The sequence below is a fragment of the Pogoniulus pusillus genome, chromosome 15 (assembly GCF_015220805.1).
Source record: "Pogoniulus pusillus isolate bPogPus1 chromosome 15, bPogPus1.pri, whole genome shotgun sequence".
Classification (NCBI taxonomy): Eukaryota; Metazoa; Chordata; class Aves; order Piciformes; family Lybiidae; genus Pogoniulus; species Pogoniulus pusillus.
Genome location: NC_087278.1, coordinates 8,635,966 through 8,649,610, shown reverse-complemented (window position 1 = coordinate 8,649,610; position 13,645 = coordinate 8,635,966). Strand labels below are relative to the sequence as shown.

Below are 13,645 nucleotides of genomic sequence, written 5' to 3'. Positions count from 1 at the left end.
TAAATGTAATTTTCAACCAGTTGTAGCTTTACTCAGAAAATTCATGCTTGGGCAGGTTACAAGTTAAAACTCAGCTCCCTCTTCCCAGATCTGCACAATGTTTTTAGCTGTGGCAGCTGGCCACAGCCTGGCTGATTCTGAGTAACTACGCCTCTGGAGAGCCCTATGTTGTGAGCTGTCAGCATGTGCTTGGCATGCCCACGTTTGTTCAGTAAGAAAAATGTAGGTGGTTAGCCAGGAATGTTTCCATATCTGTCTAAAAGAATTGAACTGTAAGTTGCAAATGTAAATTTCAGATTTAATCCCCCCTTATTTTTTTTTCTAAATATATAAGTCTTGTTTCAAATGTCAGTGGTATTTAGGTAACAGAATGGGAACAGAAAACAGTGAGGGGATGGGTAAGCAATGAATGATTTATTAGAGAAGCCATTTGGTGTGCTAGTCCATGACAAACGAGGCAGAGCAAATGGCTAACATTTTCTGTTTGTATGCAGTGGAAGATGGACACTAATGCACACTCCCAGCCTGATCTTTAATCACATATATTTGCCTTTCATTCTAGTTTAAAAATTGAATGTCTATAAAGGAATCCCTAAAGCACTTAGGATGAAAATCTGGCAGAGAAGATCTTTCAGGTATCTGTTTGGGCCACATAAGGAGAGAAGCAACAGAACTGTGAATTAGCCTGTGCCATAAAAGCTGCAGGTAATTCTCCCTCCAAATTGCTCACACTGACTAGCTGCTTTGCTTCCTTCCTCTGTTGTGTTTCCTTAGCCACTCTTGTCTCCAGGAAGAATTCTTGCTGGTCTCTGGAAATGCTTTACTCATTGAAGTGTAGGGTAAGGCTTCCTGTCCTTTCTGATGGAAGGTTCAAAGGACAAAAATTAGCACAAGAACCCCTTCAGGGACTTGCCCTCAGACCTCCTTCTGCAAAGCAAGTAATGCCTCTGGCACCCTAGGGCCCAGGACCATCCAAAAGTCCATCTGTTCCTCTGGGGAACTGAGGCTCAGCTGGGGCCCAATGTCTTGCCAGCCCTTCTCCTCATATGCAGCTTTCCCAGCACCCCGGGAAAGAGTCACAGAATACATCTGGTTGGAAGAGACCTCAGAGATCATCCAGTCCAATCCTTGACTCGGCACTGAAGGGTCAGCACTAAACCATGTCCCTAAACACCAGGTCCACACACTGCCTAAACACTTCAAGAGATGGTGACTCCATCACTGCCCTGGGCAGACCGTTCCAAGGTTTGATAACCCTTCTCTGTGAAGAAGTATTTCTGAACAGCCAGTCTGAACCTCCCCTGGCACAGCTTGAAACAATTTCCTCTAGTTCTGTTGCTTGACACCAAGGAGAAGAGTCTGGGCCCCTTATCACTCCAATCTCTCCATCTCTGCTACTTTTCCTGGACCCCCTCTTGGCCCCAGCAATCTGTACTCTTTCTTCTCACTCCCCTGCTACAGAGGCCCAGAGAGATGTGTGTGTGTGTCCCTGCCACTGACAGTCGCTGAGAGCATCCTATACAGACAGTCTAGACTGTGGGAGGAGATGTTACTATGGAAACATTTGCGTCTTCCCTGTCTTTTGTGTACTTTAATAACACAGCATTCAACATGTTTATCTCCTGTTAACCTGATGGTGGAAGAAGAAAGCCTTTTTTTTCCTTTCAAAACACCAAACAAACAACAAACCAACAGCAAAAGAGAAATAAAGCTCATCTATTGACCTTCCATCTTAACGACAGAAGAAGGTGAATGAAGCATTAGCTTTCCACCTCCCTGTGCTGCTGTTTGGCTGGAGGTAGTTTTCTGCAGTGCTGTATTTATCAGGGCAGTTCATCCCAGCAAGGTCACTTTGGTCTCTGTCTTGCAGCAAGCTCTGCAGGAGCTGCTCCTTTGCCTGCAGCTGGTCCTTTGCGTGCGGTTGACGATGGATCTGACTTGTCACAGCAGCCGTCTTTGCCTTGGTATGGTACCCAGGGCAGGCAAATAACATCCATGGCACTGAAGCTGTTAATGTGTGAGCAGCAGTTTACTGTCCACACACACAAATCCATCTTCAGAAGCCACCTTTTAATTCTTTTCTGTTGCTGTAAATTGAGTTTGCTTCAGAGCTGCCAGGCTTCTCTCAATCTCTGAGCCACAAATATATACAAAGGAATTATTTTTAGATCCTTTTGAGTTAGTAAGTGGGTAGCCAGTATTTCTCTGCTTAGAACACACTAGTACATTTTTGGTGCAAAAAATTCCCAAGGAATTGTTCCTTCCTCAGTCAGAAACTCTAGCCACAAAGGAGAAACTTCTGACATAGCCTGCACAAATTTAGACAGATGACTTATAATGGATTTGAGGATGTGGCTTGTGAAATTCTCTAAGACCAGTGTATCTGCAGCCCTTCAGGAAAAGAGAAAATGTGCTATTCACTAAATGGCTGCCTTCTGGTTACTTGATTTCATCTTTTGGATTGGGGCTCTTGACAAAATGTCTGTCTGGAGCTTGTGACAGACAAATTTCCACCTACGATTACACACAAAATCAAAACCAGGCAGCTAGGAAACAGGCAGATCTGGGTTCAGTTCCTCACTGCAGATTTCATTTTTGCCTCCCTGATTCTTGCTCATACATACCCAGAGTCCTTTCAAAGAAATCTGCAATTATCTTTTCAAGATGAAGGATCGGGTGTGCATAGCATTGCTGTTTATTTAGCTACGATTAGGGCTGTACAGTCACCCTTTTTGCTTAAAGGAGGGGCAAGTGGGCACAGCAGGGGGTGTCAGAGCTCTCCCTTAGCCAGGGAGGACCGTGGAGGTGCTGTCCACTCAGCCAATCACCCACTTGGTTTCTTTAAATACTGCTGCACCCTCCAAATGTTGCTTTGAAGCCTGCTTCATGGTGTATTTATCACAACAGTCATCTTAGATCGCTCAGTTGCTGCTGTGGTGTATTCAGGCGTTGGAGGACGTTTTTCTCTGCCTCCTCCATTTTAATGAGTCACTCGAAAATCTGTGCTTGCTTCTAGAAAAACAACAACAACAACAAAACCAACAAAAACCTAACCCCCTAAAACCCAACAAACTAACCTTAGAGGGAAAATTGCCTTTTTCATTCAAGAGCTACTGTTCGGTTTACAGATGTGCAGTGACATACACTGCTTTGCAGTGGTGATGGTAACATCAGGCTGTTAAAAGCAGAAAGTGGGTCATGCCTGTCCTTGCACATGATCTGTCCTTTAGTACGTTTCAGGCACTTACACCTGAGCAAACGCAATGAAGGCTTTACACAAACATTACTAACTGGGAAATGGTAGAGGCTTTTATAGCTTTTACAGAAGTAGCCAAGAGCAATTTGACCTGCAGGATGCTGATGTTTGAAGAAGCAAGGACTCATTGCAGCTCTCAGCTGATGGCATACTGTGATGTTAGCAACAGGGAAAACTGTTTGAAGCTGGGTAACTGACATAGGGAGCAAGCACACAGGTAGCAGTCCTCCCAGCTCACACTTGTCAGACCTGAGTAGAACGATGAAGGGACTGAAATAAGGGGGAAACTGTTGACCTCTTTGAGTTTCCTGCTGGATTAGCTGGCTGAGATGGATCACAGAGGTGGAACCATATAGCCAGGAACAGGGTGGGGAAAGAAGGCTACTGTCTTTCCCAGCAGCAAGTTGATTTAGATCAAGAAAAACTTTAGAGTGCAGCTTCAGATTATATTTCCAAGGTCATGCTGTCCTTCACAGCTGTGAGCCTTTATGTAGGTGATCTATTAATACATCTGACTAATGGCTGCACAGCAAAGGAAGTATTAGTATGAAACTTCATGGCAGAAGACACTGAGCTGGAGAAAAAACAACTTCATGTTCAGCTCTTACATAGGTTGAAGGCAGTAATTAAGAGTGATGCTCTCAAGATGCTCGGCAGCATGACTCTCGAGTGAAGCTCTGCGAAGAACCACTCCAAGTCGATACTACTGCACCACGGCTGCTTCAAGGGCAACAGGCTCCGGTCAGTGACGCAGGCACCCTCATGCACACATGCACACAACCCATGCCCCGTAGCAACCATAATCTGAGGTCTCCACGTGTAGGACAGTTAGGGAGAGAAGGTGACGCTGCCCGGGGCCGACACGTTAGCCGCGGGAGCAGGAGGCCATGGCCGCCAGCCGCCTCAGCGTTCCAGAGCAGTCAAACCGGCGCCTCGGTGCGAGCAGCAGCTGCCAGCTCGGGCCTGACCTCGGCAGGGCTTTGTGCGGAGAACAAAGGGGGACGCTGAAACCTAAAGGAAAAGGAACACACGCTGCTTCGAGAGGCACGGGTCGTGCACAAGGGCGGACTCCGGCCATGCCCCAGCACCATTCCCGTCCCCGCTGCTTCTCCTCCGCCCCCGCCCAGGCACCGAGCGCTGGCCAATGGCAGCGAGCAGCGCACGCGAGCAGCCGCCCCCAGCCAATGAGCGCCTCGCTGCCCACGTGGCGAGCTGAGTGACGCTCCCGGCTAAGCACCGCCCTCAGCAGCGCGCGCCGGCGCTCCCCGCGGACGGGGAGGGGGCAGCGACCTCAGCTGCTCTGGTCACGTGAGGCGGCCTCGCCGGTGGGGAGGCGGATGCGGATGTAGACCATATAGTCCCTTCGACTCCCGTCTCTGTTGAAGCGGTGGTTTGTGTCGGCGGTTCCTCCGTTTATCCCGTAACAGGACAGCAGGAGAGAAGCACAGACGAAACTCTACAACCCAGTGGCCTCTGGCGAGAAGCAGGTGACGGTTGGCGGAAGGACACGTTACAGCCGGATCTTGTTTTTCTCGGCACGATTCATATATAAGGGCGGCGCGGGGGTGGTGCCACCTCATTGTGTGTCCTTCCCGGAGAGCTGACTTAGTGACTGTGCGCGCATCGCTTTCCCGCGCAGCGCGGACCGGAGCAGCCTCCTCTCCCCTAGCCGCCATGGCTCTTTGAGGGCGGCAGGGCCAGCGGCGGCATCGGCCAGTGCAGCAGGCGCAGCAGCAGCGGCGGCGGCCTCAGCACACCCCCGGCATCTGCAACCATGGCGTGAGTATTTTGTGTGAGGGACGAGTATTCCCTCTTCTCTGTGTTCCTACTGTCTTCTCAGTGGGCTTAGGGAGCGAATTTATCGTTTGTATGGTAACGTATTTTCTGGGGAAGGAAAAAAACCCAACAGAAAACTGGGTAATAAGATGGGGGAAAGAGGGCATCCTCGTGGGGATAAGCCTCCCTGGGGCGGCGGGTACCAAAACCGGCAGGAAATGCCATTTCGGAAGGAAGGACGAGGAATTTTTTGTCTTGCATAGCTCGAAGAAATGTGAGTTCTCAGAAGCCTTGAGATCTTACGATTTCATGGGGTTTTCGTGGCGTTAAAGAGCATTACATTTTAGAGACTTTTCGCTGTGGATGGGGGAACGCAGCTGTAGTGAAAGGGGTCACTGAGGGCATTGGGGTTTTGGGAGAAGATGTTAAGTACTGTGCGGTATATGGTTTTGATTAGGAAACATCCATGGGCTGGCAGCAGGACTGTAGCCGTTTAATATCGTAGCGTTAAGCCTGCCCTGGCAACTGGCGAGGTGTTAGAACCCTGTGGAAACGAGTAAAAGGTGGTGTGTGTGACCCTCGGTTCAGTTTCTCAAACGCCCTGTTTTTAAGCTAGCATGATTTCAGAGGGACTCGTTGCCGTTCTCTACCTCGTCTCTTAACCGCTGCACCTTCACTGCTTAGCTCGGCTCTGAAGCCTGGGTGGCAGCCCGAGGTGCCCGGTGCTGGAGCCCCGGTGGAAACGTGGCAAGACACAAAATGGCGGCCGCTGGCGGGGTGGGGAGAGGGAGGCGGCAGGATCACGAAATGGCCGCGGCTGCTGGTGTGGGCGTGAGTCACGGCGGCAGGGGGTGGGGCTGGCGACAGCGGAGCCGCCCGTACTTGGGCATTGAGGAAGCCTGGCAGCCCCCGTGGGAGATGAGCACCTGGAGGCTGCACCTGCCTCCGGGGAGCCTTTAGCAAAACACGAAAAGTGTAAAGGTTGCAGGCAGACAGCAGTCTGGAAAATGGGGAAGTTGTACAAGTTGAAGAGTTACACCGTACTTGCTGAAATGGCGTTGCTTTTAGACAGCTACTGTGCTGGTCGAACAAGTACTGATGAATTGCAGTTCTATTTGCAGGTTTTTCAAGGCATCGCACAGCAGCATTGCTGTAGTCGACAAAAAGACCTTCTACTTGCCTACATCCTTCGACGTCAAAGCATTAAAAAACAACGAAGATGAGCCTCTTGAACAACGAGATGCTGTTGGGGGATTCCTTATCCCCCTTCAGCCAGCCGTGTTCGGTGGCTGAGGAAAGTCTGGGACTCCTAGATGACTACCTGGAGGTGGCCGAGCCCCTCGGTTCGCATGGGTTCTCCAGCGACAAGGCTAAGGCAGTCTCCTCCAATTGGCTTGCTGTGGACAGTTTAGGCAACACCATAGATAGCAGCCAGGGTAAGCAATTACTTATTTCCATAGAGTATGTCAATTGGAGTAGCACCATAGTATGCTCAGTAACATACCAGTCTGAAAACTAATTTGCTGCATTTACATAAATTTGATGCCAACTTCATACCTCTGCTTGGAACCACTCTGTTAGCACAAACCAGAATTGCTAGCTATGGTAAAGTGACACTTTGGTTGTCCTTCTAATGATATGCCAGCAGTTACTGTACTATTTTCTGGCAGAGGTCACAAGAAACATGCATGGCTGTGTGGTTCAGATGGCCCTGAATTCTTCAGTGTTGGGAGTCAGAGGGATGGAATGTTAGAACACCTGACTGCTGGGGGGATTTTTCTCCGATGATACTCAGTATTTACTATCAATGTAAGAGAGGGGAGATGTTAAAAGATGAGTTCCCAGATAATTTTCAGAAGTATGAGTTGTATTGGTTTACTGAAATAGCATTCTTCTTTAATTTGTGCAGAGGATGCCTTCTCTGGCATGGAGTGGATGGTGGAGAAGATGGATCTGAAGGAGCTTGATTTTGATGCCCTGTTAGGTAATCTGGAAGCCACCGTCTCACCAGACGAGCTGATGGCCACGTTGGAAGACACGTGTGATCTCCTATTTAACCCTACCATCCAGGAATTCCACAACAAAGAACCTCCACTGATACCCGACCTAATCACCCATGTCCCCGAATCTCCAATTGCAGCAGATCCAATGGCCCCACTGACTTCCCTTTGGTCTTTCCCCCTCTCCCCAGGGTCTCTGACTTGCACTCCAGACCATTCATTTAGTTTAGAGCTAGGTAGTGAAGTGGATGTTCTGGAAGGAGAAAGGAAACAGGAGGGCCCCACCTTTGTGATAGTGATTGCCAAGTCTGAGAAGGAGGAAGAAAACCATTCTGATGATAGTGGAATATGTATGAGCCCAGACTCCTATCTGGGAACACCCCAACATAGTCCTACCAATTCAGTTGGCTCCCACAATGACAACCAGTTCCCTGCAGATGCCAGCTGTGGCTCTGTGCGGTCCAAACCTTACGATCATCCTGCAGAGAAGGTGGTGTCAGCAAAGTTGAAAGGAGAAAAGAAAACAGATAAGAAATTAAAAAAGATGGAGCAGAACAAGACAGCTGCCACACGTTACCGGCAGAAGAAGAGGGCAGAACAGGAGGCACTGTCTGGGGAGTGCAGAGAATTGGAGCAGAAGAATCAGGCCCTGAAGGAAAAAGCAGACTCCCTGAGTAAAGAAATTCAGTACTTAAAAGATCTGATTGAAGAGGTCCGCAAGGCGAAGGGCAAAAGAACTAGAGTCCCTGAGTAGGGTAGTCAGCAGTAGTTATGTGCATGTATATAAGCTTGCTGCTAAAGCTGTGTATTGCTGTCTAATAAATTATTTTATAGTAAACGTGTGCTTCTGTGAGATCACTGCCTTCTTGTGAACCGAGTGTAGCTTGCACTCCACCTAGGTATAAACACAAACAGGTCACCTCACCGAGGGAAGTACTAAAGCTGTGATTTGGTAATAAGCATGAGTGGTGCATAAGCCTGATCACAGCTGAAGTGTTTACTAATGAAAGCATAGCTCCCATTTGAAGAAATGTTGAGTCTAAGGAGTGGTAAAGGACAATTTGGTGGATTCAAGAATGCAAATTGCCATGGGTATGAAACAAAAATGTGAATTGCCATGGGTACGAAACGAAAAAATTGGTTGTGGGGCATAAATTCAGCAAATTAGCGGCTGCTAAGAAACCAGGCCAAGTAATGGTAGCATTAAATGGGCACTGAGTTCTTGTCCCAAGAATGTTCCTGAGCTGGAAGTGTGTCCTGGGCTATGCTGATGGGGTCTGTCCCTGTGCTTGGGCATGTGAACTGGGCCACATGAGTGATTCTTGGTCTTGGTGATCATAAGCATTTGTGTAACAAAGTGAAGGATCTGGAGGCTTCAGATGCTCACTGAAGAACCAAATCTGAGGTTTATACGCAAGTTTAACTTTATTCTTCCATGGGAATGGGTAAGTTGGTTGATAAAACCAGTTCAGCTTCACTCCCCAGTCAGCTGTGCAACTGCTGCAGAGGAAGTGCTGTTGTGCTGGGAGTATGGGTGGGGGTGATTGACAGCTGCAGCTTGACTCCTGAGGTGCGGAGAGTGGATGCTCTGGTGCAGGAGCACGGCAACAGAAGATGCAATGGGGACGGCAGGGAAAAACGCAGCCCTGCTACGGTGGTGTCCGTTACACGCTGCAGAGAACCTGATGGGAGCCTGTATAGCAGGGTGAGGTTTGCCTGTAGATATTAATTAGTGCCCTCTTAATGTGCGAGTTCAGGCACTCAGTGCAAGGGAACTTTTTCTGTGGTTGGTTTCTAGTTCCATGAGGTTTTGAATACCAGCAAAGGTCCATGTTGGGCATGGCTGTGCTCTGCTAATGGACGCTTCGGGATTTGGGATGTGCCAGTTTTAATTGTTTTATGTGGGGTGTTTGGTTGGGTTTTATGGGGTTGTTCTCCCCCACTCCCTGATACCCAGATTTAGCAGCGCCTAATCCCTGCTCAGCCTTCTGGAGGCAGCTTAGGTGTGTGGACATGCACATCCTTCCCTGAAGAGTTAAGATTCCTTCTCACATGACCCAGTAAGCTGCCCAGCTCATATTCCTGCACATCCTGGCTTGCAGTGCAGTGGCTTCAGGACCAGCTTTAGGCAGTTCTGGGCTTCAGCCAGTGCTGGAGCAGGGAGGGGAAAAGCTCCATTAGGGAATGGTATTAGAAAATTGTGCAGTTGCAGCCTCTCGGGGTTTCTGGTTTCTGACACCCAGCTGATAGCCTTATTCTTTGCTGCTGGCAGAGTGGCTCTGGGGCCTGCTTTGTGAAGGCTGTAGCAGGCAGATGAAGCAGGAACTGCTGGCAACAGGCAGCTGCTTGTAGGCAGGGAGGACTGAGCAAGCCAGGCCCTCAGTGGTCTGGCAGGCCAGGCAGTGTCTGGCAGACTGAACAGGCCAGGCCCTCTTGACTGGTCTTACAAGCTGGTGCCTGAGTGACGTGGACGCTATTTAAACCACAGCAAAAAGACTCCCTGTCAGGAGTGGTGTCGGTAACTCTGCAAGTGGTGTGGGTAACTAAGACCCTCACTTGTGGGTTCATGAGACAGCAAGGTCCCTGTTGTTTCAGCAGTCTCAGGCTCCACGCTTTCGTGGGAGTGTCTGCCCCATCTCTGTCCTCCTGAGCAAGCACTCTGACTTCTATGCCCTCTGTAAATAGGACACTGCAAACTGGCAGCACATCGAGGTTCTGCTTGAAGTGCTGCTTTGTTCTTCAGAACGTACTGGTGAGTATGCAGGGACAAAGAATTACTCTGTCCTGGGAGGCAGAGCAACCCAATAGGTTTCCTCTAGATCACCTGGGTCTACCAGACTGGGGATAGGGATAATTAGAGGTAGAAAAGCCCAATAAGCAGGACTGGTTCTCGACGTGTCAAATCTGCACCTGCAGTGACAGTATGCTTGGTCTCACCTGAGCCATAGAAAACATGGTAACTGTGTGAGTGCCTGAGCAAGGCTCTTCTCTGCAGAGCAAAACACCCCTTTCCAAAATTATCCCACTTTCCAGCCACGGGGCAACCACCTCTGCTCCCATTAGAGTCATTGCACCTTAACGCTTAAGCCTGGCAACAGCCTGGGCTGTGAGGTGTCCTTCACACTTACTGTGTTTTTTGGCTTCTTGTTTGTTCGTTTTATGGAAGCTCCCCGCGGTGAGTGGTGCTTTGCAGCCCTCACTCAGCTCTCCCGAACTCCGGAGGACCGTGAGCACGCTTATCTGCCGCTCCACACGGCGCGGCTGCCGGAGAGCCAGCCCTGACCGCCCCGCAGGCAGACGAGGCGGTGCCGGCGCTGGCCGGTAACGCACCAGTCTGGTTTGTGCAGCCCTGCAGGGCGCCTGCAGCTCCAGGTACCGAATCACACTCACTGCGGGGAAAGACGATCCGAGCTGGAACAGGAGGGAAGGAACGCGTGGCGCAGCCGTGCTGCTTTGCTCTCTGCCCTGCCTCCATGTGTGTAGGACCCTGCAGGAGCACCAGAAACCTGCCCCTGCCGGGCGCTTGGTGTCGTCACTGTTGCTGAGGCTCTGAGCTTGCAGCCTCGCAGAGGCAGCCAATATGGCAGCCTTATGCAACGCCTGCTGAAATGACGCCGTGTTTCCATTCTTAGCAACTTAGTTAAGATTTTACACCGCCTAGAGATTAGGGCTGACTCTTCCTCTGTGCTTTTCGTTTAGACTTTTTTTTCCTCTGGGCTTGTGTAAGGACCAGCCAGCATGACATCAATCGGTTCTGCAGCCCGGCAGCTTGTCCAGCCTGCCAAAGGAACACTGAGGAGCCCATCATGTTACGGTCCCTAGCCCGTGGCAGAGAGAGTCTGATGCCTCCTGCCTGGTGACTGACTTGATGTTTTGCAGGCTGCAGGGGCTGTTGTGTTTTTGTCACAGCTCCTCAGAACAAATGTGTTTCAATCAAGTCACAGGATCACAGTATGTCGGGGGTTGGAAGAGACCCAAAGAGATCATCGAGTCCAACTTCCCTGACACAGCAGGACCATACAATCTAGCTCAGGTCACAGAGGAACACATCCAAACGGGCCTTGAAAGTCTCCAGAGAAGGAGACTCCTCAGCCTCTCTGGGGAGCTTGTGCCAGTGCTCTGTGACCCTTACAGTCAAGAAGTTCCCCCTTGTGTTGAGCTGGAACCTCTTGTGCTGCCACTTACTCCCATTGCTCCTTGTCCTATCCCAGGGGTCAAGTGAGAAGAGCCTGTCCCACTCACTCTGGCTCCTGATACCCAGCCCTCAGATATTTCTAAACATTTATTCAATCCCCTCTCAGTCTCCTTTTCTCCAGACTAAAAAGCCCCAGGTCAATCCTTGTGGCTTGCATGCAAGCTGATACTGTGTCCAGGTTTTAGTGCATGAAATCCAGGCTTTACCTACCCCTGCAGGAACCCACTTCATCTACATACTTGGAAACAGCAGAATTCCTCCAATCCATGTGGTAGAACAGCTATTTGAGTTTAAAGTTGGCATGGCTGGTGGGATTTCTGCCTCAATTGCTTTCCCTCTGAATTAAGGGCAGTGAAGTGGACCTGACACGCACAGTGTGCATGACCCTCAGGCTGCCGATCCCGTAGCTGGTGTTGTGCTTCCTGGTAAACAAGAGTCCAACACTCGCATACATAAACAACCCCTGGTGGTTCACTGCTCACACAGCGGCTCTGATGACATATGGCCCTTTCTCGCAAGCTTGTTTCTGCTGTTATCACAGTGGTTTTAATACCTTCCTCTTCACCCTGCTCTAAAGAGAGGAAGCCACCACCGCTGACAACATCTTCGCACGCCTGCGTGCATAACCAGGTGCACCTCTGCGGCACGCTCATAAAAATAAACCCCCAGCTGCAGCTTTGCAAAAAGAAGAAAGGATGACAGTAAAGTCTTCCAAATAGCTTTTGCCCTGGCAGAAAGCCCAGAAATAGCTGCAAGGACAGGCTGTCCTTTGGGTGATGAATACTCCCCCAGTGCTGCTGAGCTGGACCAGTAGAAAGAAACTGTGGGTTATTCTGATCAAAACCATCTAGCACAGCAGCAGTCCAGTCACAGCCCCCTCTTTCCCAGCCCCAAAGCCATCTTTTCTCCAGAAGAGTCACTTGCCTCTTGAGAAAAAAGTACATTCTGTGCTAGTTTGAATTCCTTGTCTTGCTTGCCTTTCCCACAGCCTCATTAGGTATTGTCTCACCTGTTATTTTAGGTGTATTTCAGCTTCAGTTCTTGGAATATGCATGTACTTTCTCTCTTGTGGCATGGCCCTTGCTTTCTCACCCCTCACTGTTGTGTAGCCACCCTTCTTGTCCATTTAGTAAATGCATTTCTACCTCAGAAAGCCTTTATTTTGGGGTGGGGAAGCTATACATTTTTGGCCAGAATAACAGCAGTTTTCTTTATCTTTCCATTGGCCTGGGCCTTCAGAAACGTCAGGATCTATATTGTCCTTACTACGTACATAGTATCCATCTTATGCAGACTCATTTTTACTTGATATTGTTCAAGTAGCTTCTGGAGACAGCTTACCTTCTTTCAGTCCCGCTGCATTCACTGTGCAGTCCAGCACACATGCTCCTGCTACGCTTAATTTCCAGTGCAAAGACAGTCTTGGGGCCTTACCAGTAAGCGTCCCTTGCTGGGACCAAAAAAAAAGCCCTCATCTCTGCTGACTTTCCCTTTGAAATGCTTCAGACCCACAAGTTGAGACTTGTGAATTAGCAGAGGAGTTTGGTTCCCTGACCTAGGTGGTAATTTTTTTTGGCTGCAGAGGTATCCCAGGAATGCTGTCTTTGCGTTATTTCCAGAGCACTCATGCAGTGTCACAAGCCACTGAACAAAGCCAGCTCCACTCACAGGCTCCCATTTCCTTATTACCTAGGTGCCTGTTCTCCAAGTAATGGCTCGCTGACTCTCATGTCTCCTTCAGCTGCTCATCTCCTCATGCACACCCTTGTAAAAATGGCAGGGAGTGAGTTCTGAGTGCAGCAGATGTGTCAGCTTTATTTATACAGGGCGAAGAATTTCCTAGTTCTCAAACTCCTCTGCATCTCCACTGCAGCACATAGACAGTTGGCAGAAGAGGCTTAGTCTATGCCTCCCATTAAAGGAGATAAATGATCTTGCTGGCACTCACACAGTGCAGCTCAGGACAGACCATCTTGGCTATTACACTGATTGGCCCTGCCAACAGCTAATTCCTTCAGGAAAAGGTGTATGTAACCCTGTAGGCGGCTGCAGAGCAACCTTCATGCTTTTTCTCTCCCTTGTACTCAGCATTTAGTGATTGGCATTGTTAATCCTGGCTTATGTAACTATGGATAGCCACAAAAACCTTTAATCCACCTCAAACCATCTCAAACCTACTAACCCTTCAGTCTGCCTTGGCTGGAGTTCCACACTCTGAGCTGTAAGCAGGAATGAGGCAGCCTGCCTTATGTTAGATTCCTGATTTTTAGTTGCATTGATGTTATTTTTTTGTCTGGAAATGAGAAACTTCCTCTTGCCCAAACTCTTCTTTGAGTTACTCAGGATGCTGCTGCTGTGCCCCCTTTTAAAAATAACCAGTCCCTTACCCACGGTGCTCAGGAGCCCATCGGTGTGTAG

The 13,645-nt window shown here is 49.3% G+C and overlaps 1 protein-coding gene across 1 annotated transcript; it reads left to right on the top strand.

The window, feature by feature from the left end:
• Positions 1-4,831: 4,831 nt before the first annotated feature.
• ATF4 (activating transcription factor 4) lies at positions 4,832-7,870 on the top strand. The gene is made up of 3 exons (XM_064155223.1): positions 4,832-5,035; positions 6,154-6,468; positions 6,942-7,870. The coding sequence occupies exons 2-3, from the start codon at positions 6,252-6,254 to the stop codon at positions 7,784-7,786; spliced, it is 1,062 nt and encodes a 353-aa protein (XP_064011293.1). The 5' UTR covers positions 4,832-5,035; positions 6,154-6,251; the 3' UTR covers positions 7,787-7,870.
• The last annotated feature ends 5,775 nt before the right edge of the window (positions 7,871-13,645 follow it).